The 26,046-nt window shown below is 43.8% G+C and overlaps 1 protein-coding gene across 2 annotated transcripts in view; it reads left to right on the top strand.

Annotated features, from left to right (window-relative positions):
* Positions 1-26,046, top strand: part of DOC2B (double C2 domain beta) — an 847,907-nt gene that overhangs the window by 438,099 nt on the left and 383,762 nt on the right. For both annotated transcript variants that reach the window (XM_088449544.1, XM_088449543.1), the window contains one exon: positions 16,702-16,811. In XM_088449544.1, coding sequence (XP_088305670.1) covers positions 16,702-16,811 — 110 coding nt within the window. The remainder of the gene's footprint in view (positions 1-16,701; positions 16,812-26,046) is intronic.

Genomic DNA, 26,046 nt, shown 5'->3' with positions numbered 1-26,046 from the left:
TCTTGCTCCACAAGGTAACTGGCCCTCTAGTATAGTAGTAATGTATAGTTTGTGTGCACAGTCTGGAACCTGACCCCTAGAGGAGGGGTTTTGGCCTCAGGCAGTGCGGCGCACCAGGGATTTCTCCTGTACCCCTGTGGACCAGTTCAACCCTGGCGGCACTGTGTCAGAGCAGTTATGGGAGTGCGAATGCGTGACCTACAGGTCATGCATGCGCACAAGAGCCCCAACGTCCAGTGGAAGGAGCCGGAAAGATGGCAAATTCTACCGCAGTCAAGTTCTGAAAATATTATATTTTCAGAGCTTAATTCATTTATTTATTTATTTATTACCAGTTATTTATATAGTGCACACATATTCCGCAGCGCTTTACAGAGAGAATATTCAGCCATTCACATCCGTCCCTGCCCCAGTGGAGCTTACAATCTATGTTAATGAATACTATCCCCATTCTAGTGTATGGGAACAGTGGGCCATTCCACGAGAGGAAGGTAAGTAGGAGATATCTGTGATACTAGTGTATGGGGACAGTGGGCCACTCCGCGAGAGGAAGGTAAGTAGGAGGTGACTGTGATATCTCCTGCTTTACCTTCTTGATGAATGGCCCGAACACTTCATTTTCACAATTGCAGGTGAAAATGTGCATTTTAGCCTGCTTTTGTGAAAATTAAGTGATGATGAATAGCCTCTTTATCTCTCACAATTTTATCTCTCTCCCAGCTTTGATAAATACCCCCCTTGGTGATATATAAAACTTGAAGAAAATAAAAACAGGAAAACTGAGGCAAATCTTACTGTAGCTACAGTATTACCATATGCTTCACATGTCAATCAGTGTAATTGTTACACAAACAGTCTTGCACTGAGACACAAAGCTGATATACACATTGTATCTCATTTACAAAGTGTACTGGATGCACACTGGACATACACCTTTGTGCACCAGTGCACCTGGACAGGGTCACATCTGAGAGGTGTGGCCAGGCCCTGTGGCGCTTATCTCAAGAATAATCGCCAGGAATGATGTCATGTAAATGTATATATATATATAAATGTGTGTATCAACATGGTTTCTAGGCAGTGTCCAGTATTTGACCTGTAGGAATACAAGGCTTGGAGGAGATTTGTCCTCCTGGAACCAGGCATCTAGATAACCATCTCTTATCTCTACAGGCCATAAAGTTTGGGGAGAAATATATCCTTAAAGCAGATGGTCAGACCGGGATATAAAATCCTTTATGAGGGAGATGACAGGAATGTAGGGTATGTTACCTGCTTATTGGTTTCTAAAGACCCCTCCACACTGTTTCAAGACCCCCTACTTCCTGTAGACAATATGGAAGGGTGTGGCCGATTTCTTAATGCCCAGTGTACAGCAATGAAAGAGTGAAAAACTCAAAGGTGGGGGCTAGTGCAGCTGTGAGAGTATAACTATGCATCTCTCTCAGTGATAAGGGTTCTTGTGCCTAAGGAGAGTCTCTGACGACTGGCCTGGACCTGATACGCCATGTGTCTCCTTCACACAGGGTCTAAGAAACGTAAAGACTCTGGGTTTTTTATAATTTTAATTCCTTTTATTTTCTGAAACCTATTTGTGATATTTGTATAGTCCATATTTGTATTACCTTTTTCTGTAACTAATAACCTTGGAAATATTTTTCGGATTAAACATTCTTAATCCAGTGTATTCTCCGTGTTCTTGTCGAACTCACGAGCCTGTGAGGTCAAAGCTACGTACCTATATGTAAGTGAGTTTGCATATCGTTAACTTCGTTGGTGGTGGCAGTACCGTGTTAGACTAACCGCACGTGCTAAGGTAACCATAAGTCACTGTTGGCGATTCTCAGATTGAGGTATCTGCAGAATCGGCCGGCTGGTCGTGACAGGCCCCCTCTAAAAAAAAAGAAAATACACACTGCTCAGCGCTACAAAGCACTGCAAATGGGGAACCTCTCAGCAGCTGACTCTGAACCCCTCTTAGCCACTCCAACAAGCCCGGGCCCGGGTTAGCCCCCTCCGCATGGCACCCCTGCCTGTTTAGTTTAGATAGCATGGTTCCAACTAGGGCCGGCCCGCCCATTACGCCAACTACGCACGTGCATAGGGCGCCAGCCAACAGAGGGCGCTCAATCCCCAGCGCGGCCAAACTTACAGGAACCCTCCTCCCGCCGCCACACTGACTCCTTCCCGTCGTTCCCCGGTGCCACACTCTCCCCCCCGCCACCCTCCTTCCCGCACCCGCCGCAGGGAGTCTCCATTTCCCGGGCACCCGCTGAGATTTTAACCAGCGGCAGCCGGAGCTCACTCATGAGCTCCGGCTAGGCTTCCCCCACGGGCACTATGTGAGAGACGTCATGCGTCTCTCCCATAGTAACGAGGAGCAGCAGATGGCAGCGGACACAGGATCGGGGCTTAAGGTAAGTAAACTTTTTTTTTTTGCTAGACTCTATTTCAGGGGCTACTGGGGGCACTACTTCAGGGGCTACTGGGGGACTTCTACAGGGGCTACTGGGGTCATTTCTACAGGGGCTACTGGGGACACTTCTACAGGGGCTGCTGGGGGCACTATTACAGGGGCTACTGGGGGCACTACTACAGGGTCTACTGGGGGCACTACTACAGGGGCTGCTGGGGGCAATATTACAGGGGCTGCTGGGGGCACTATTATTGGGGCTACTGGGGGCACTACTACAGGGGCTACTATTACAGGGGCTACTGGGGGCACCATTACAGGGGCTACTGGGGGCACCATTACAGGGACTACTGGGGGGGCACTACTACAGGGGCTACTGGGGGGCACTATTACAGGAGCTACTGGGGGCACTACTACAGGGGCTACTGGGGGGCACTATTACAGGGGCAACTGGGGGCACTACTACAGGGGCTGCTGGGGGCACTATTACAGGGGCTGCTGGGGGCACTATTACAAGGGCTGCTGGGGGCACTACTTAAGGGGCTACTGGGGGCACTTCTACAGGGGCTGCTGGGGGCACTATTACAGGGGCTACTGGGGGCACTATTACAGGGGCTACTGGGGGCTTTATTACAGGGGCACTTTTACAGGGGGCAATTTTACAGGGGGCATTACTACTGGGGCACTATTACAGGGGCATTACTACTGGGGGCACTAATACAGGGAGCATTACTTTTGGGAGCACTACTAATGGGGGCATTGCAGAAGGGGCACCACTACTGAAGGCACTGCAGAAGGGGTACCCCTGCTGTGGGCATTATGTATAAGTGCCACTACTGCTGTGGGCATTGTATTAGGGGCACTGCTACTGTGGGCATTGTGCATAAGGGGCACTACTACTGTGGGCATTGTGTGTAAGGGGCACTAATGTTGGCATTGTGTAAAAGGGCACTACTGTGTCAGAACATAAATAAGAGATACTACTATGTGGTGTAATGTGAATCGGGCACTATGCGGTGTAATGTGAATAAGATCGTGCTACCGTGTGATGTAGTTTGAATTGGGAATACTATTGTGTGACCACGCCCCTTTCTTTTTAGCATGCCTCACAACCGTGCCTATTTTAGCGACAAAGTGTTTGAGATGGGGGGGGTAAATGGTGAATAGATGATATGTGCATGCATGCGGCATCTATTCACTGGAGAACGGGACTGGGAGCATGCCCAGCAGCTCCAAGAGCACTGGGTATGTACCCAGCATGATTGGCGCTCGTGATTAAGGCTTTTCCAATGAGACCACACCCCTTTCCTTTGTCGGGTGCATGCACCTTCAGAGTGTGCAAATTCAGCCAGGGGTGGCCAAAATGTATCTTCGCTTACCAAAAATATTAGGCTCGGGCCGGCCCTGGTTCCAGCTCCAAGTGCATCTTTACTCAGACTTGCCTACCCTCCCGATTCGACTGGGAGCCTCCTGAAAATCGGGGGCCTGCTCCTGGTCCCCTGGAAAGGCAGGCCGCCAACCCATCCCCCCCCTCCCCCATGATAACAATAGAAACCCCAGCAGCAAGGGGGCGGTGACGCGATTTGCACTGAATCGCGTCATCGTGTCCCTGCCCCCTGCTTCACAATGTCATTAATTTCAGTATTGTGAAGAGGGGGCGGGTCAACGATGACACGATCGTGTGGTCACACCCCATACTCCGCCCCAAATTGAGCATCATCCCCGTGTCACGCCCCCTTTCAGATGCGACACGCCCCCGCGCCGATGGAGCTGAAAGTAGGCAAGTATGTCTTTACCACTTGGGAGATGTCTCAGCAAACTAGAAGCGTGCCTAAATTAGAATTGTGACTGACGAATTAGTAAATATGCTTTGTGCAAAAGTGTAAACAGTACATCAAAGCTGAACCTAATGTATCTATTAAACCACAGCTCATGATGTAAAACTTTTATATATTGCTCCCAAAATACTGCTTGTTTTTTAGTCTCATTTGTAGATTAAATTAATCATTAGTTGGGGGAAGAGGGGGGATACCATTACGCCTTTTTCACATGTGATACTTTTTGTGTGTTTTAATCTTTTGTTCATATTAGGCAAAGTATGTCTAGAAATGTGCTTCTCTGCCAGAGTGTACCTTCTCCACCAATTTATCTTATTATATAATAGTCTAAACTGGATTTATGACAACTTGTATTTGAGCAGTTATGCAAATCTGGGATCATTGGCGTACCTATACTATATTTAGTTAGGAACAGCCTCCTATAGTACTTGTAGGTAAAAATATTTGGTTTCCCACAAATGGACACCCTCCAACATGACCCCATCCACCAGGAACAAAATGCTCCTGGACTTCCCACTTTATTTATGATAGCAGTCATCTGTGTAAATACATTCATCTCATCGATTAACTACTTCAACATAGGTGATACAAATCATAAATGAGAAGTGTAGGAGCAGAGGGCCTGATTCAGAGCCGGACGCTCTGACCAAAGCGCTCGCTCTGAATCAGGGCCCTCCTACATGAAAATGGAGCGGCCTCTTGGACGCTCGCATAGCTGTGGGTGACCACCCACAGCTATAGCGAGCGTCCATGATGATGGTCGCGATGGTCAAGACCATCGCGACCATCGGGCTTGCAACGGAGACCCTGCGGTAGGGTCTAGCTGCCGCAAGCCCTGGAGTGATTTTGGCTCTATCAGAGCCAAAATCACTCCCACTGACATCACTACTGATGTCAGTGGGGCCGGCTTCAGACGGTAGGCGTTCCCATGGGAACGCCTCCGTTTGGCAGCCACATTCCCGGCACGCCCACCAAAGGGGGCGTGCTGTCAATCAACATCGACAGCACGCCCCCTTTGGTGCGAGACCCGAAGCAACGGCTATCCCGTCGCTAGCCGGGTCTCGCGCATGCGCGCGACGGAGCTCCCTCCGTCGTGCGCATGCGCAGTAGGGCACCATCGACCCGCTCGCGAGCGTCCTGCGCTCGCGAGCGGGTATGAATGACCTCCAGAGCTTTTTGTACCTGGTGGAAGAGGTCATTTAGGAGAGTCTGCAAATGTAAATATATGCACCTTTCAGATATCTAGTGGCATCTGTGCTAAACAAGGAAAACAGAAACACCAATGAGTATTTTGATCAGCACCTTGGCAGTTTTGCTCTATATGTCCATCTATTTTGGTTTGTACTTCCTTCTATAGAAGTCCAAACCAAAATAGATAGATGAAACAAGCTGAGGCTGTTGTTCCTGTTGGACCTGACTTCTCTTTTGGCCATCCTGGGGCTCATATTCATTCTAAGCTTTCATTGCACTTTCTGAATGTGCATCTTTTTAATGTATGCCTAATAATTGTTGTCTTTATTGTGTGTAATAAATGTTTTAAAACCGTATCACACTATTTGTCATCACTATGCTTTTTTGAGCTATGAAATTCTTCAAAAATATTTCCTGCACACTTGGGGCCCGGAACATTGGAGAAGCTTTTGCACAATTCGAGTGTTTTGGTGTGATATTTTTGCATCTTTTGTCTATGCGTGCTCCTGTTTTTCGCACTATTCTATTACAAAATTCGCGAAAATGCATTAGTGCGAAAACTGCGCATTGTGAAACCAGCAAAAAGTACAGCACATTTTGGGGAAATCAGTCTCTACCCCATAAAAAGCCTAACTGACATTGGAAATCAATATAGAAGTGTATTAGTGGACCTAATAACAGTATTTTGGGTTATTAAATTGTGTCAAATGGCTGATATATGCATATTTGTATAAGTGTGGAAAAATGATAACCAGCAATATTTTTGTGAGAAAATAATTGCTGCAGTTAAATTGGGGGCATTAAAATGGGTGCTAGTATATTTTTGTGTCTTAAAAGTGCACTTTAACATTTTTTAAAAAATACTCCTGGGTCAGCAACCTGCAATGTTTAAAACACCTGTCCCACCCATACAGCCCCCCAAAATACGTCACCAAGTATATTGAAACCCATTTTCAAACACTTTTTAAATATTGACCCCAAAAATGTCATTATTTGGGGGAATTAAGTCTTTTTTTTTTGCCTACTTAGGGCCTGATTCAGAGCCGTTCGCTATTTGCGGTCGTTCGTTCAAAAACAAGGGGTGGCTATTCAAATGATCCGTTCTCAAATTGCAGTCTGTTCACACCTCTAAGTCTGAACGAGCGAGCAAAACATACGCTCGTTTATTTGTTAAAAACGCCCCCTGGCCGCTCGCACCATACGTCATATCCGCTATTTATTAGATTAATCGAGTACATCGACCAGCGTATGAACTGCTCGCTATTCTTGGGGTTGGTTTTTGCTACCACAATCTTGCGAGCAGTTCTGGCTATAAAATAACCCAGTGACGTGGTCAATGACGCTGCTGTATTAATTATGCACACCCATAAAACGCCCGTTTTGACCTTTAAGCATGCCTGCGTTCGGATCTCCACTCCCCATTTTCAAGCACCTTCCCCTGTTACCACCCACATACGCCTCATTCTGTCACTCAAAATAGCAGGCATTCGCTATATTGCGAGCACATGAATTTCGGCCGCACTGACTGGTTCGCGCATGCGTATAACGATCCGTACGCATGCGCAGATGTACGAACATCGCTCGGAACGAGCATACTGCCGCTAGCGAGTGGCTCTGAATGAGGGCCTTAGTCATTAATGGGGGTGTCCAAAGGATTCTGAACCAAGGGCCTGATTCAGACTCGCTCGCAAGCACATAGCACTTGAAAGCAGGTCGTTGGCCGGGCAGCAAGCCCCGGAGCGAGTGAGAAATTCACTCGCTCCGGGGCTCGCTACAAATGGGGCGGCTGTCGATGTTGATCGGCAGCTCGCCCCGTTTTGTAGGCGGGATGGGGGGTGGCTGGACAAATGGAGGTGTTCCTAAAGGAACACCTGCCATTTGTGGGCAGCCCTACTGACATCACCAGTGATGTCAGTAGTGAGCTTCCAGCTCTATTAGAGCCAGAAGCTCACCGGGGCTTGCGGCAGATGAGACCCTACCACAAGGGTCTCGTCGAAAGCCCGATGGTCGCGATGGTCACGACCATCACCTGGCCGCTCGCTAAAGCTGTGGGTCACCCACAGCTTAGCTAGCGGCCAGAAGGCCAGACCTAAAAAAAAAAAAAATGCCCTTCAGACCTGCGAGCTGCCTCCGGCAGCAAGCGGGTCTGAATCAGGGCCCATTTCCCCACATTTTAAATCAAAAATAGGGATTTTGCACATTTTTTTCACCGGCTCTGGGATGTTGAATACTGGGCCTGATTCAGAGCCGGACGCTCTTTAAGAGCGCTCACTCTGAATCAGGGCGTTTTTTTTTGTTGCGGGCAGGCGGCCAGGTGATGGTCGCGATGGTCGCGACCATCGGGGCTTGCGACGAGACCCTTGTGGTAGGGTCTCGTCCGTTGCAAGCCCCAGAGAGCTTCTTGCTCTAACAGAGCAGGAAGCTCTCCACTGACATCACTGGTGATGTCAGTGGTGCCTCCCACAAACGGCAAGCGTTCCTTCGGGAACGCCTCCGTTTGTGTAGCCACCCCCCCTCCCCGCCTACAAAACGAGGCGAGCTGTCGATAAACATCAACAGCTGCCCCTTTTGTAGTGAGTCCTGGAGCGAGAGAATTTCTGTCTCGCTCCGGGGCTTGTACATGCGCGCAGCGCGCAGTACCCCACCATCGACCCGCTTACGAGTGCGTCTGAATCAGGCCCACAATTCGCCAGAATTTGTATATAGACTTGTGAAAACTTTGGCAATAGGATTGCACGATACACAGCTTTGTGCGAAAAGTTTGCACATGAAAACACAGATTGCCAAAACACGGCTTTTCGCGGCTAATTGAATCCGGCCCTTGATGTGAATCATCCTGGATAAAGGACACACTTAAGGCATAATACTCTAATTAATATGGTACGTGTGTATTTGGAATCACTTCTTTATTAAGTTTTACTTAATTACTACACTAGAAGGCGCTGTTTTTCTTCATTCATCTTTTTTAGGCTTATTACATATCTGAACTATAGGCTATTGTGAAACAAGCTGCCACCTGAAAATCAGCTGGAGGGACTCAGGACCTCATTCAGAGTCGGTCGAAGCGGCCGCACGGTCGTACGCCACCGATGTTCGCTATAATGCGAATGCGGAAAGTTCGCAATGCGCGTGCGCAAACTAGCCGCTACGATCAGAAATTTCTCTCTCCTTGAACACAGCCAGGTCGGTAGTTTGAGTGACAGATGGAGGTGTTTGTGGGTGGTAACAGGGGAAGGTGCTTGAAAACGGGGGGGTGGAGATCCGAACGCAGGCGTGCCTCATTATGCAAACAGCGTTTTATGGGAGTGCATACGGATTATGGGAGTGCATAATTAACAAAGTAGCGTCATGGCACATGTGACATGGGAGGTTTTTACACTGACATGATCGTAGAGCTTAAGAGAGGGTATGGTCAACTTTAAGCTCTACGACCAGTGCCGATGGTTCCCGATGGTCTCGATTAATCCTTATATGCCCGGAGATGACGTGCAATGCGTACGAGAAGGGGGCATATTTTTTTGTCTTCTGACCGCTTCCTTCCCTTGGTCGGCCAACTACCGATCCAAACTTAGGGACGCAACTTGCGAGGGAATCATTTGAATATCCGGACCCTTTTTCCGTAAGACCGTGCGGCCGCTTCGACCGACTCTGAATGAGGTCCTCAATCTCTGAGCTAGGAGACTTTATATATGTGCTTCTGGACTTTGGGCCTGATTCAGCATTGCAGCGAAGTGCAATACTGAACGCAGATTCCCGATTATCGTTGAAACCTGCGCATGCATTGGACCCGTTCTGCGAATGTGCACAATGGGTCCTGCGTGATCACTCAACCCTTCTGATTGCCAGGCAGAGGCATTTAAGAGGCGGTGCGGAGACGGCGTTCCCGGAAACGGGGGCATGTCTGCCCCGTTTTCCGGGAGTGGCAAGACCAGGGACTGCGTCTACAGATGCAGTTTCTTGACCTCACAAGCCGGCCAGCCAGAGTAAGCTTCAGCGTATTCAGCTGGCTGGAGGCCCGGCGCTGTCCCCATCGCGACCGATGGTCGCGATGGTGATCCCAGCCTGCGACCTCAGTCGCAGTGCTGGGAATGCAAATGTAGCAAATGAGGTGTCATACAATACACAATGCAAATGAGTTGTCATACACCTCCTGCTGCATTTGCATATTAGCAAGGACGGAATCCCAAAGCTGGCTGCGTTGCAGCTTTGCAATTAAGGGCCTGATTCAGACCCGGACACTAAGTTGTGCTCGCTCGTTCTGAGCGATGGCCATCCGTCTGCGCATGTGTATAAGTCGCAGTGCGCGTGCGCAAACTAGTACGAGCGATCGGATTTTGCTCGCTCGCCCTGAAAAGACTGCCCAGTGGAAGGAGTGACAGCGCCATTTGTGGGTGGTAACAGGGAAAGGTGCTTGTGAACGGGGGAGTGGTGCTGCGAATGCAGGCGTGTCTGACCGTCAGAACGGCGTTTAATGGGTGTGCATAATTAGCAAAGTAGCGTCATTGAACACGAAACTTTGTTTGTTTTTTTACCCTGAACTGCTCACAGTGCTTGCGGGAGGGTAAACTACCTCAAGCAGTGCGAGCTGCCCCGATGGCTCTCGATGTTACCGATTAATCCTTCAAATACCGTAGATGACGTGTGTTGTGAGTGGCAAGGAGGCGTCTTTAAACACTTGCGAGCGCAATGTGCCGTCACTTGCTTAGACATAGAGGCATCCTTACACCGCAAAGAGCGAGCACATGGTTTGCATAGACGGCCCCTTTTTGACAGCGAGCGGCCGCAAATAGCGACCGGGTCTGAATCGGGCCCTAAGTCCGAAGCTGAATCACCCCCTTTATTTCATTATTTATCTTAGCGCCATTGCTCTCACTCATTTTGCTACATCTGGCCATTCTGCGGCAACCCTTAGATACATGCTGATCAATCATGTTCCCAAATTGATTCGTGGTGGTGACAGGGAGCTATGCCTGAAAAAATGCGAGGCCAGATGGATATTTAATTTGGACACTTTAGCCCCAAGGGGCCTAAACGAATACCATTCTTACAATATTTTTTTGCATTAAGGGCAATAATGTTGGCACAGTTAGAGATATTCCATTTTTTGTTTTTTCGTCTTTTGATATACCCTTATATTTTTTTATTTTTTTATTTTACTCTCTTTATGAAATTTTTCATTTATTGTTTTTATGAAATTGTATTGATATTACATATATAAGTATTATCTGTATTTGTGTTTATATTATTTTTCTATGTCGGCAACTTCCTGGTTTGGTTCTAGTACAGCAGCATCACTTCCGGTAGTGGTGTGTCCCACGTGGTGGAACGCATTGCACTTCTGGTTGGTGAGGCTGTGGTGCATACTCATGGCGGGGGATGTATTCAGGTACAGTGTTATGTTTGTTATATTATTTGGATGCCACGCTGGATGTCAATATGTGTTGTATCTAGGAAGTTTGGTTTGAGCAGTTCACAACCCACAGACGTGCACTTCCTGGTGTGGGAGGTGCCTTGCTAATTGGCTTTGCTACTTAAAATGGGTTTTGGTGCATGTGGGCTATGGGTCTCTATGGTGGCAGCTAAGCGGTGATTGTTTTGGCAAACGTGGACTACTTGTTATGTGATCTGTGAGTAATTAAAGAGCAACCTTTTTCTACAGACTGGTGAGTGTCCATTTTCTCTGGATTTACAAGTTGGACCATAGTGTTTATAGTGGAGCACCCCAACCTTCGTGATGCAAGCAGTGATTCACATTACTAGATGCTCTCCACACACAAATTCACAGTAATAGATCCCTTCCACACACACGGTCACATTAATAGATCCTCTCCACACATATTCACATTACTAGATGCCCTCCACACACACTTTCACATTAATAGATCCCTTCCACACACACATTCACATTAATAGATCCCCTCCACACACACATGTTCACATTAATAGATCCCCTCCACACACACACGTTCACATTAATAGATCCCCTCTACACACATTCACATTAATAGATCCCCTACACACACACACATTTACATTAATAGATCCCCTCCACACACACACGTTCACATTAATAGATCCCCTCCACACACACACGTTCACATTAATAGATCCCCTCTACACACATTCACATTAATAGATCCCCTACACACACACACACACACACACACACATTTACATTAATAGAGCTCCTCCACACACACACACACACACACCCATACATTCACATTAATAGATCCCCTCCACACACACACTCTCACATTTACATGTATAGATTCCCCCCACATTCACATTTACATGAATAGATTCACACACACTTACATTAATGAATTCACACACACAATAGATTCCCCCAGGGGCGGATTGGGATGGTAAACCAGCCCGGGAAATTTTTGAAAGCAGCCCTAATGGGGGCGGGCTCTGTTGAAAGGGCGCGGTCTGTTGATGGAATGGGATCCCTCCTTATAAGCGACCACCACATCACAGCTACCAGCATATAATACAGAGAGCATCACAGCTGCCACCACATAATACAAAGAACATTGTAGCAACCACCATATAATGCAGAGAGCATCACAGCGACCACCAAATACAGAGAACATTGCAGCGACCACTATATAATGCAGAGGGAGACATAGTCACCACCAAATAATGCAGTGATGTATATAATACAGATATATGTATTTTATATTATGTATGTATATATGATTATAATTAATAAACATATATATATAATGTCTAACTATATTTATATATATATATATATATATACACACAGTATATAGCAAGTGGATATATATATATATATATATATATTCAGACAGGCAGACATTTTAAATATAGATAATCAGCTTACTTACTGACTGTTACACAGACTGTTACAGTCAGAGACTTTAGGCTGCCGACTCCTGTGTGCAGGATGCTACTGTGCCGTCTTGTACTGTGTGTGTGCCTGCTGCTTGTTGTCCCGGAGCCGGAGCTGTCAGTGGTGCACTCAGGGCCGGTGCTAGGCTTCTAGGCACCCTAGGCAAAGCTTCACTCAGAAGCCCCCGCTTTCCCCAGCGCATGTGCTATAGTCACGCGCATCCCACATGCATAAAACAGTTAGTATATGCCACACATCCCTTGTGCATAGCTATGGATGCAGGGGCATATCTATAGTGGGTGCAGGGTGTGCGGTGCACACAGACCCCTGGGTCCAAGGGGGCCCAAACTGCACACATTTAGTCTCATACTTACCTGTCCAGAGTCTCCAGAGTGCTGGGGCAGGGCCGGTGGATCATAGAAGTGGTGAGTGACGGAATCGCGCCAGGCGGCCGCCGGCCCCTACAGACATATATAAGGACCGGCCCAGCGGGAAACAGCCCGGCGGCCCGGCGGCCCAATCCGCCCCTGGATTCCCCCCACATTCACATTTACACGAATAGATTCACACACACACTTACATGAATAGATTCCCCGCCACACACACATATTAATAGATTCCCCCCACATTCACATTTACATGAATAGATTCACACACACACACACACACACACACACACACACACATATTAATAGATCTCCCGCACCCTCCCCTCTCCTCTTCCGTGGCACTGAATATTAATAGATTTGCCAGGAGCTATGTGGAGCTCTAACACTCACAGTCTCATGCAGCTCTTCACTCATCCGACGTCAGCTCCTCCTCCCTCCGTTTACTGGCTGGCCATGGAATGCTGGGAGCATTAAGGGGCCTATCCATTAGGTGACCTGAAAAACTGAACGTCTAGCGTTCAGTCCTTCAGATCACCGGGTGCGGTGCCCGCACTGAACGGCGTTCACTGAACATCATTCAGTGCAGGAGACCGACCTCCTATCTCTGAACATGTGGAACCTGATGCTCATCGTCTGGTTGACGAGCATGTTCCACAGATAGTCAGGGTCAGCAAGGACCCAGCGTACACGTGCATAGCTGGTCCTTGCCGGCTATCCATTAGACGACTTTCTGAACGTTCTGACCAAAACCTCCTGGTTTTGGTCGGATCGTTCAAAAAGTCATCTAATGGATAGGTCCCTTTAGTCTCTCCCACCAATCTGTGTGCAGGGGAAGGGGGGCCCGGGAGGCCTTCGGGCCAGTAGCAACCACACGCCTGACTCCATGCACCCATGACCCATGGTGAGAATGCACCTGCGTCTTGACGCAGTCAAGGTCAGGCCCCGCCCCCTTTACCTCCGGACTCGAGCATGCGCAGTCCAGATTTTTATATGAGGCATTGGGAATGTGGGGGATTCAGGCTATTTGCAGGGTAGTGGGAGCTCCCACCTTAATTCGGGAGGCTCCCGCTAAATGCGGGAGGGTAGGCAACTCTGCCCTTGTCCAACACTGCACCAGTTTGTACCAAAAGGTGCTTAGTCATTATTTTGCCATCCACTATACCAAAGTACTGTAATTAGTGTCAGGTAAGACCCCAGCTCAAGATTGAGACCCATCTCATTATGCCTCGGCCCCACTACACCAGATGGTTCGAGCACCACGCTAATATTGTTAACATTTGTTTTTATAACTAAACTGTCTAGATACAGCAGCTGGTCATTGGTAACATCACAGGTTACTAGGATGCTCAACTTAACTGGGTTTCCATAGCAACTATCTGTTTCTCAGTGTTTTTCTGTTCATCACTAAATGCTCACAGAGATAAATGTGACAGACATTGCCACTATTTTCCGCTTATTACAAGTATTTAGCAAACTATCCCTGCGATAATCGATAAAGAAATGCAATAAGTGTCAGTGTTAATCGATGCTACTTAGTAAGGGGACAACAATTTATTAACTAACTTTCAGGCACCATACTGTAGGTAGAACTGAATTAGCAACTCATGGGGTCCTAGGCAAGTTACTGTAACAGAGCATTGTGTATCTGATGGAATGGGTCATGTTGGGGGGTCTGCTGGGAGAAGCATGGACAGAGCAGTGGAGCTCAGATAGTAACAAAGAATATATAGCAGAGGAAGAGTCCAGCACAGGCTGCACAGCATGTGCACAGGAATACTTGTACACCCATTGTGGAAACAGATCAGGGTCCTCTGTCTGCAGAACGTAGCCACATGTGAGTGCTGAATGGGGACGCTACCATTAGTGCCCTACTTCATTTTTGAGTTGTCCCACTGTCCTGATTGATAGCAGCATTGGGGAGAAAGATGAGGAGCAGACAGGGCAATCCATCACATAAGGCGTCATACAACCCAACGGGAAATGGGGGTGATGCCACAGTGGGGTCAGAGGGAACGTATAAGGCACCAATACTAGACATTTGTTTAATTTGGTACCAAACCTGCAAGACGGCTCTCACACAAGGAACTTTCTGAACAGAGACTGGTCTCATAGACGAAGGGAGCCATTATAGTTGTTCATTTTTAATACATTCTGCTGGTGGTGGTGAGTGGCGGCCCCCCTAGCCTCTACCGCCTTATGGATAATCCAGCCCTGACTGTAGAATGATGGGTAATTATTTTCTGCATTGGAATTATAGTTTACCACTGATATTGATTTGCAGGGCCGTAGCTAGGGTAGTGTGGCTGGTGCCATCGCACAGGGCACCACAGGTCAGGGGGCGCTGTTTGGGCCTGTCATATTTCTGTTTATTATCATTCTTGCTTGTAGCTTCCTCTTATTTCATCCCCAGCATCTCCTGGCCTCCCCTATCTCTTCCAAGGCCCTTCCCAATGAAGCCATGGCCCTTTTTTGGGTGCATTATGTCCCTTTGTAAAATGAGGGGGTGCCAATGCTCTTTCTGGCACAGGGCACCAAAAAGTCTAGTTACGGCTCTGTTGATTTGTGTAGTGCAGGCTATTATTAGCAATACTTTTACAGTTTACCAACAATAAAGTAGATAATCTGATGTAAGAAAATGTAAATATACTAGAATCAGTAAACAAGTCTATGGACTAGACTTGAAATAATTGCAGATATGACTTCCATGGCATTGTTCAATGAAAAGATATTAAGTATAGGATGTTATATTTCACCTTGAACTTATTTAGCCATATAACTATAAAGGTAAAAGGCTTGTACAGTAATGATAGAATTGTAATCTCATATTGTAGGTACATTTACACTTTCCAAGTGTATTATGTGTTCTACACCTTTTACATGTATTCACCACAGGCTGGCGCATGGTGCATTTTTGTGTTATTTATTTACTTTGTATGTAAACTGTGAAATTAGATTAGCATTTATGTGACATAGGTATGGGGTTGGGTATTACAGGTTGAGTCTCCCTATCCAAAATGCTTGGGACCAGCGGTATTTTGGATATTGGAATATTCCGTATTTTGGAATAATTGCATACCATAAAGAAATATCTTGGGAATGAGACACAAATCTAAACACAATACATTTATGTTTTATATACACCTTATACACACAGCAGGCAGGTAATTTTATACAATATTTTCAATAATTAATTTTGTGGGTCAAACAGAGTTTGTGTACATACATGAAATTCATTTATGTTTTATATACACCTTATACACACAGCCTGCAGGTCATTTTATACAATATTTTCAATAATTAATTTTGTGGCTCAAACAAAGTTTGTGTACATACATGAAATTTCATTTATGTTTTATATACACCTTATACACACAGCCTGAAGGTAATTTTATACATTATTTTTAATAATTTTGTGTCTTAATCAAAGTTTGTGTACATTGAACCATCAAAAGGAAAGGTTTCACTGTCTCAGTCATGCTAAAAAAAAAAATCAGTATTTTGGTATATTTGAATATGGGAGACTCTCACTCAACCTGTATATGTATATATATGTGTGTGTGTGTGTGTATATATATATATATATATATATTAAATGCATGTGTAATCTCGTGTTACTTATATTTATTCAGTCCATAATGGCAAACAGCTAATTGAATAAGGAAATAGCGTCTCTCCTGCATTCTTTGGACTGGTTTCCATAAGGAAGGCAAGAGGTACCCATGACTCTCTGTAAAATAAAGTTTTAGATATGTTTTAGGCTGGATAAACTACCTATATTAATAAAAACCTAGGATTGTCACATTGCAGTGGTTTGGTAACTGAGTACAAATATCAGGAGTTTATTTCAATTATTTCTATTTCAGTAGTATAAAAGTTAATGTGCAATTAAAAAAAATATTTCACCATCAATCAAACCTGAAAATTACATAGTTGGATTAAATGTTCATTGTCGCTTGAAATCCTCATTATTTTTCCTGCTATTAATCAATCTCTCTGGTCTGAATCCAGGCAAACAAACTAAGAACAAAGACTTTGAGGAATACATTAAACCCCACGTGGAATGAAACACTAACATATTATGGAATCACAGATGAAGATATGATTCGTAAAACTCTCAGGTAAGCCATGTTGTACAGAGCCAATCCTCTCCTCTGGATACGTCTACGTCTAATAAAAAAAAGGTCAACAGAGCTACTGAAATGAGGGCTATTATTGTGTCTCCTTGCTGCTGGTTACCATTCTTCTCCTGGATTCACATTTTTGCTCCACTTGGCCAGTTCCTATATTTTCTATACATCCCCATATGCATTCCATTATGTGTCCCCTTTATCCATAGTTCAATCCCTGCTGCATCCAAAATACTGTATTTAACATATATACATGGAAATGATTTAGCTCTAATTGAGATACTAATAAAATATTTAAAATATATAAATAATAATGTTTCAAATGAATAAAAACAATAATATGCAAAGTTAGGAGTTTCCTGCCCTTCTACTCTTAGGGTAGTTTCTTCCTGTTTACTAACTGCTTCTTCTCAAATGTAATCAGTACTGATGTAAAGGTGCCCATCCACTAGACGATTAAGTTGAGTGATTGAACGATAACAATATCGTTATTGTTCAATCGTTCATATCGTTGCAAATCATTTGCAAAAATGTCTAAAATGACCAGTGATGCGTGCTCCCGCTGGTCGTTTAGACATCTATCATCGGGCAAACATGCTGGACAACCTGACGATAACGTCAGGTACAGCATGTTTGCAGATGATTGATGTGCCTACACTGAACGACTGCTCGTTCAGTGTAGGCACATCACAGATTGACAAATGACTGCATGATTACAGTGTCGTAATCGTGCAGTCTTTTGCCTGTCTTCTAGTGGATGGGCACCTTTAGACCTGTTATAGAGGACTGCAGCACAAGCTCCAGTATTCTTCTTTTAATGTTACGTGTGCTCTGCCACGTGTTCTTGTACTACATATGACTATTTATTTGCTCGTCTCTTGATGTCCTCAATTTAATCAGTTACTCTGTTGAGACTGTGAGCCACTGAATAGTAGTGATGTGCGCTGACCCCCGTGTTTTGGTTTTGGTTTTGCAAAACCATCCTCAAGTGTTTTGGATTCGGATAAAATAAAAATCAATTAAACATCGATAAAAATCAATAAGACTTGATAAAAACAGCTAAAATGTCAGAATCCAAAACCCGAGTTCAGTTTTTAAATCTGAGCTCTGAACCGGGAATCGCTTTGAATCCGGGACACGAAAGTGAATCCGAATCATGACCCAGTTCTACTCGGAACCCCTATATTCGGTGTGTTCGGATTTCAGATGTCCAGACCCGCACATTTCTACTGAATAGTATTAATATAAAAACAATACGGTAATACAAATATTAAGTTTAAGTTATTGTCTCCAAATTTCATTTGATTCAATCAAATGGTAAAATACAATGGTAAAATGTATGGACACATACTGTACGTACAATATATTTCAGTGAGCGGAGCCAATAATGTACAATGCACCTTATTTTCTCAATGTCTGTATGTGCTGATTTGTATACAAAACAGTTCTTTGTAGGGAATTATAAATATATTACATTTATAGCACATAATGTATACATATTGCACTCCAGACTGATAATGCCCCACCATAATTTATAAGTAAAATAAAACATAGTTGAAAATAAAAGGATCACTAAAGTCTCATTGCTATTTTAAAATCATCTCGGTCATGAGATCCCAGTTAAACCAAAAGCTAAAAACTGCATGGAACAAATTCAGAAGTATGTTCACTAAGTGACTCTATATATAACTGACTAAAAGAAAAGGTAAAAACTTGCAGTTTCAATCATGATGTGTTCCATGTATTTAACTTTACTCTAGTACTTTCAGGTACATTATGTATTGTAGGTCGTGCCTTAAAAATTGCAATACATATTTTTTATTGAATTTATTTTTACTTTATAACATTTTTCTTAAGTGGTCACAATATTACAGTGTTTTGTTATTGTTATGTTGTTATTGAATTTATTTTTACTTTATAAAATTTTTCTTTAGTGGTCAAAATATTACAGTGTTTTGTTATTGTTATGTTGTTACTGTTTTGCTGCTACGGTTTCAGTTTCGATTAATATATGCTAAATCTGTACAATATTATTATTTTTATTATTATTATTGTTGTTGTTATTTTTGTTATATTAGAAGCATTATTATTTTGTATTGTTTTTCTTAAAAAGAAGTCCAAATGTAGTCTTTAGTACTGTACCTTGGTTAGAAACACACATTGATTCCAATACAGGAATAGAACTGGAAACATAGGAGAGAGGGCCCTGCTCTAAAGAGCTGCAGTTAATGGAAATTGTTTCGCTGCTTAAATTTGACCTTCTTTACATTGCTATTACAGATATTGCACTGCAGGCCAAAATATAAAGTAGGTATAATGCTGAATACACACTAAACAATGTGTGTACCCAGCGACGGCAAATGCAATGGCACGATATATTGGGCAGTCTGTACACACTGCACGATCTGGTGTACGACTGCCCGATATATATCGTTCCCCCACTGCAACCAGAAGCATGGTGTCGTCTGCTGAATCTTCAGATTGGCCTGCACTGCACGCAACCTGAAGTTACGATGCATGACACATGGGAGCGTGCTATAGTGCATAAATAACACACTTGACCATGTGGACGTTTTGTCGTTCCGATTCGCCTCAAAACGACAAATCATCCAATATATTGTCAAGTGTCTACCCAGCTTTAAATAGACAACAACACATTTTTCAGTTCATATACTGTAAGCCCGTTATACCTGTAGGCTTCTAGTCATATTCGAGTGTAGAGATGTCACATATAGAATGTACTGTATAGTCTCATATATGTGAAAAAAATTAGATATTAATAAGAATACATAATAAGATTATAATCGACAGTTGTTTCCCTTTCATGTTGTGCCTTTCAGTGATTTTCTTCCTCGCTATAGAATGTTTAAGATGGCTTCAGACAGCTTCATGCTAAAGGGTAAACAAATCACTCTGGGGAGAGCAGTATATGCCAAGTGCAGTTCTGAGGATGCATAAATAGTAAACATTGCAAATCCAGGACAGACATTTAGTTGTGATCTGTCTAGGTTTTTATGTCTCATGAAAAATGCAGCATCTTTTTATCACGACTGTCAATCGTTTATTAGCTGGTAGTCTGGATTATTTATAAATCTTATCATGTACATAGCATTGTTGGTTTAAGGAAAGCCTTGAAGGGAACTAGGTGTACACAAAATATATGTTTTTTTCCCTCTAATCTTTTTACAAGATATAACTCATTACAGTGTCAGACTTAACACATATTACTGTCCTCTCTAGCAGTGACGGGGTCAGAGAGAGTGGTATTCAATTTTGTCACTTAATTGAATCCATATTTTTGTTGATTGAATCATCTTACTTATACCTTTTTCATTATTATCACAATCATTGACGGCTCTGAAAGAGAACCATCTTTCATATTATATTGTATTGAATAATTGATGCGTAAATATTTTTTGTCAAATTGAACCTACCTAGTGCCAATATTAATATTTAAAAGATTGCCCTACAGGTGCATCTGGGACTTAGGCCTGCTTATCAATTAGAAAAACCTGGTGCACAGTAGTTTATGTAATTAAAATACACATACGGCCTGATACAGCAGTGCACGCAAGTGCACTGCTGATCGAAGATTCCCGTTTATCGAGAGTGCAGAATGAGTCCTGCGTAGTTGTACGCAGACCTTTGAATGCCTCTGCCTGATTGATAGGCAGAGGCATTTAAGGGGCAGTGCGGAGGCAATGTTGGCAGGCGTGCCAGCCCCATTTTCTGGGAGTGGCCAGCCCGGAACACAGATCCTCTGTGTTGATCAACGCAGTGTCATGGATTCGCAAGCCCGCCAGTATCCTGTAGAATAGAAAGATATTAGTATTAGAAGCCCCCAAAGGTATGCAGTTTCTGTATATCACACAGATCTACAAGGAATATGACCTTATATCTTAAATACTATAGAATGCATTGTTCTTTATAATGCTACAACTAAAATGGTAATTCACAATTATCAAGGCTAGAAAATAAATTTGTTGTATCTTGGAGGCAATTTTAGTACCGTATAAAACATATGAGAGGAAATTATGTAAAGGAGGAGGAAGTATGGGGAGATACTCATAGACTTCTTGTCTCACTGTTTTTCTGTGTTTTGCCAAAGGCAAATGGCACTTTTTTATTTTTGTACAAGTCTGATTTAATTTGATTGTAGTAAAGAACAAGCCATTATATGTAATGTAAGCTCTCACAAACTGTGCCCTCTCTATTGCGGTTGACATATTGTTGCCCATCTCACCTCCTGTGCAGCTTTGTGACATGTAGAGATGGACATTGAAAGCCAATGGTTAACAACCACTGATGTTCCCGATACGATGGAAGTATATTTTACATGGAATTGTGGGTATTTGATGGTTGTCAGCTTTCAGGTGCAGCTTGCCGATGCCTATGCGATGGCTGGCTGCTTCTGTGCAAGCATGGACACCCGGAAGTGGTGTCTTGCAGCTCAGCTAATGTGGGCATACCACCAGTGATGTCCGTGGAGAACTTCCTACTCTGTTAGAGCAGGAAGCTCTCTGGGGCTTGCGACAGACGACACCCTACCACAAGGGTCTCGTTGCAAGCCCCGATGGTCGCGACCATCGTGACCATCACCTGGCTGCTCGCAAAAGCTGTGGGTGGTCACCCACAGCTTAGCGAGTGGTCAGGAGGCCGCAACAAAATAAAAAAATGCCCTGATTCAGAGCGAGCGCTCTTCAAGAGCGTCCAGCTCTGAATCAGGCCCTGAATGCTTCTGCACATGTGCACATTAAAACAATCGATGGCTATACTATGGAATGATTGCAATGTGATGGCTAGTAGCCATCGCATTGCTGGATTTTATGTTGGAAGCCGGCAACCATTCAATGCAGGTGCTCTGATGCCCATCCCTAGTAGCATGCCCAGAGGCAAGCGCAGGCTTACTAAAGGGGGGTCCCACAAGCTTGGTTTTAGAGTCAGTGTGGCCAGCCCATGCATAAATAGCACTTAAAAAGTTATAGTTTGACTCATAGAAAGCGCAGTGCATGGTTTCCAGATCTCCTAGTTGGTGCACAAGTGTATCCATTACTGACAGACTCATTTTAAAAGCTCTACAGGTGGTACTAATTACTTCAAATGTGATTCTGAGTAGATCTTAAAACTTGCACTGTTGAATTTCCTCCAAGTTTGGGAAACACTGGTCTGTAGCATACACTGTAGGAGGTATATTTACTAAAGGTGCACATCCACTAGGCGATGGGGTAACGACAGTACGATTACAACATTGTAATCGTATCATCGTTCCCCATACCCTGCAGTGCTTACACTGAACGATATATATTGTTCAGTGTATTCACCCTCCCTCATCCCCGTACATGGTCAATCTGTCGCTATCGGCAGATCGACCGGCATGTTTGGGCGATGATGTCGGAAGCGACCAGCAGGAGCGCGCATCTTTTCCGACATTATAGTGCATGATTTGTGCACGATTAATGAGCGATTGCACGATTACGTTGTCATAATCGTGCAATCGCTCATTAATATCGCCTAGTGGATGTGCGCCTTAAGAATCGTTTCTGTCCGAGATTGCATGCTTGTAAGAGTTTCCCTTGATTTTAAAACATTGAGATTTGCTAAAGGCAAGCACAGAATGTTGTGTCAGCCATATTAAATACTACTACTATTGTGCTCATGATTTGAGTCAATGCCGGGCCAGGGAGGGAGGTTTCCAGCCATTTGGAACACCCCTCCCTCTCTTCATCTGTCCATGGTGTCCTTTGTACAAGATTGGTTTGTTAGATATCTTTGCTTTTATTTTCTAAACCTTTAAAATTTTAAATTTGATTGGTTGGCATGAGCAGCATCACATATTCCTAACATATATCCATTATTGAGGATAATAACTGGCAACAACTAAAAACTCCTAATGATGTAGCATGTTTTACCATGTCAGGGATTTTTCTAAATAGGCGCAATCCATTCAGCTATGTTTAGAGCAGCCGCTCTAGAGTAATCACTGGAAACATCACTTCTGTTATAGCTATTTTTTGTTATAAGGTGCCTAGATTCCATTCAGTGTATTATACTGTGAGAACTTAGCACACTAACTCAAAAGGCAGTGAAAGAACTGGACATATGAAATTATAGTTTAAGGATATGCGGTTGACAGTGTTAAGGAGGGCAACGCTGGCAGCCAGCAGTAGCAATTATAGGAACTGGAACTAGACAGGGCAAGATGTGGAAAGGAGGTATGTTGCACTCAAGAGGAAACTTTGTTTTAAGACTTTCATTTTCAAGGACAATATAAAACCTATAAAGTTTTGTGAGTTCCATAAGACAAATTGAGCGCGATCATGAGTGAGATACTGTAAGGTCATGAATAAAGAGACGTCATTAGCTGAAGGCTATTGATGGGGAACAGTGAGTTATAGACCATGCAAGGTTGGGTGAACAAAATAAGTAATTTGTTACTCTTTGACCTTATGGCATCAGCGATGAGAGAACCCTCCACAGTTCCTAGTATAGAGATATTTGACAGATTTATTGTTGATATAAATGTGTACACATACATCTTACTTTATATCCCGTTAAACATCCCTTCTAGTTTCACCATGCCGTGGTGTGACTTGGTAGCGCTAAGCGTTTTTTCGTGCATCTTTTTATCTTCAAATGCATCTTATTCGCAAAGTGATGCGAATAGGACTAACAAGCAGCTTTTACTGAAAATGATATGCAGTAAGTCTATATTCTGTGTGCGATTGCGGCTGTATCTGCATGTGAAATGCTATATTACACCGTTACAGCCGCTGACACTGTAACGTAGCATTTCGCGTACAGATACACCCGCAATCACACACAGAATTTAGACTTACTGCATATCATTTTCAGTAAATGCAAATAAGACATATTTGAAGGTAAAAAGTCACACATAAAGACGATCAGTGCTACCGAGTCACACGGCGCTCACGCATTCTTTTTAACGCGACTTAAAGCGCACGGAGGTAAGATGTATGTGGACAAATCTGTAAATCTATTTACAAATAATTTACTACTAGTTCAACAAAGATGGTACATTTTTTAAAGGGAATAAAAAGCATTATCTTCTAGGCGATTATTTTTCAATGATTTAAAGGCTTATTTATGTGGGAAATACCCAAAAAACACACATTTTCAGGGGTACCCACAAATATTAGGTATCCCTCATACACTGTATGCAAAGTCCCTCCATTTCTGACAGCAGAAGCAGCCAACATAGGTTTCTATAGGTATATTCTATAGAACCCTCCCTAGAAATAGCCATAACACACATGGTCAGCAGCGCTGCAGGGGCCCGAAAGAGAACTGAAGTGATCACTAATGCAATTACTTTATTAGCAGAGTATTGCATAGGGTAGGACACTGGAGTCAATAACCTATATGTGCCTGTGAAGGTATTTATCCAGGAGGAAGACAATACACTTCCCCAGAGTGTATAGGATGTTAAGTGTGTTGGACAGAAGAATGTTGCTGGTGGCGGTTAGTTAGCATAGAAGCACAGGGATATAACAGGTGTAATAACAGTATGATGCAGCCTGGAGTGTGAGGCCATGGCTGGCTGTTGTAATGTGCTGGGCAACAGGATGGTACAGTATATGCCCTGTTATATAGTGGCCCTCTCTTGTTGTACGTGATGTCTCAGAAGCCACGTCTATACGCAGAGGACACTACAGAGGAAAGACACGCCAACAGGGAACGCACGTTCAGGTCTTCCTGCTGAGCTGCAGCAGGTCCTAGAGACCGCTAACTCAATTACTTTTGCACTGTGGATGGAGGCAGCACAGGAGCTCTCCTCATTCAACACACTTCACTTCTTATACATCGCATGGACTTATTCGGAGGTCCTGCCTCTGCGTGTTATTAATGGTACATGCTGGCGAGCCAGCATTTCTTATTGCTGAGAATAGTGGTAATAAGAAATAATAACTATCGGGTCTTAAATCTGATAATTTGTAAATATGCCCAATAATGATAAACTACACTACAAAAAAGAGGCATGTTGACATTTCTATATAATAAATGTATTTATTTAGTTTTAAAAACCTAAGTGCGAAAGACTGTATGGGTTTTCTTATTTATTATATGTTTTGCACATTTGCAACCATGGCAAACCGGAAAAGATAATTCTTGGGTTTTTTTTCCCTCTATTATTATTATGTAATGGAATAGACACAAATCTTTTTCAATAAAGTAGTGGTTTAACTTGTTAATTATGCATAGCATATAGTCCGGAATCAGTCTATCTCAGACAGTTATTATCTTATAACTGATACTGAAGATATTTCTTATAATTTAAAAATATTGTCCATTTGTTGATAAACTGATTGTCCTTTTCTTCATGTATTGCCATTAAATCATGATTCATAGGGACATTTTTCGGAAAGTGACTAAACAAATATAATGAAATATTTCAGATTAGTTAAAGTACAGAGATTAATCATGAAATTTACTAAACTGTGCTTCTGATTGGCTGTTCCTGGCTCACCATATCTTGATTTATTTCATGTTGTGAGCTCCTCGTGAGCTGTCTGCTTGTTTTCACTGCGCATGTGTCTAAGTCGCACCTAATTGTGCTGGTACAGAGGCCCTGATTCAGAGCCGGATGCTCTGACAGAGCGCTCGCTCTGAATCAGGGCCGTCCCTCTTAATTTTTAGAGCGGCCTCCTGGCCGCTCGTATAGCTGTGGGTGATCACCCATAGCTATAGCGAGCGGCCAGGAAGATGGTCGTGATGGTCAAGACCATCGCGACCATCGGGCTTGCGACGAGACCCTTGTGGTAGGGTCTCTTTGCCGCAAGCCCTGGAGTGCTTTTGGCTCTATCAGAGCCGAGAGCACTCCCACTGACATCACTTGTGATGTCAGTGGGGCCGGCCCTAGATGGTAATAAATAAAACAGGAAAATTGTAGCTATTATTTATTTTGCAAGTTCTTGCTCACCGTTTGGTCATTGTGAAAGAAATGAAGACATACTAGGCCAACATACTTTGCAGAATCACTTGCTTTCATCATATCCTCCTTCAGCTTCTCTAAATGCTATTCGAGTAGTTTACCTGGGGGTATGACTTGACTGTGTCAGAATTTTGTTATACTTTCAAATGGCTTTAGTAGCTTGAATGCAACTAAAATAATTCACCAGTGTGCTGCAGTAAGGTAACATGTCCTTCCTATCCCTATATAATGGTTAGATGTGTAGCTCTTGATGACTTGCTGCTGTTCCTCCAGTCT

This window comes from Taudactylus pleione, unplaced genomic scaffold (genome assembly GCF_031769625.1).
Source record: "Taudactylus pleione unplaced genomic scaffold, aTauple2 ptg000487l, whole genome shotgun sequence".
NCBI lineage: Eukaryota > Metazoa > Chordata > Amphibia > Anura > Myobatrachidae > Taudactylus > Taudactylus pleione.
This window is presented reverse-complemented; position numbering and strand designations above follow the sequence as displayed.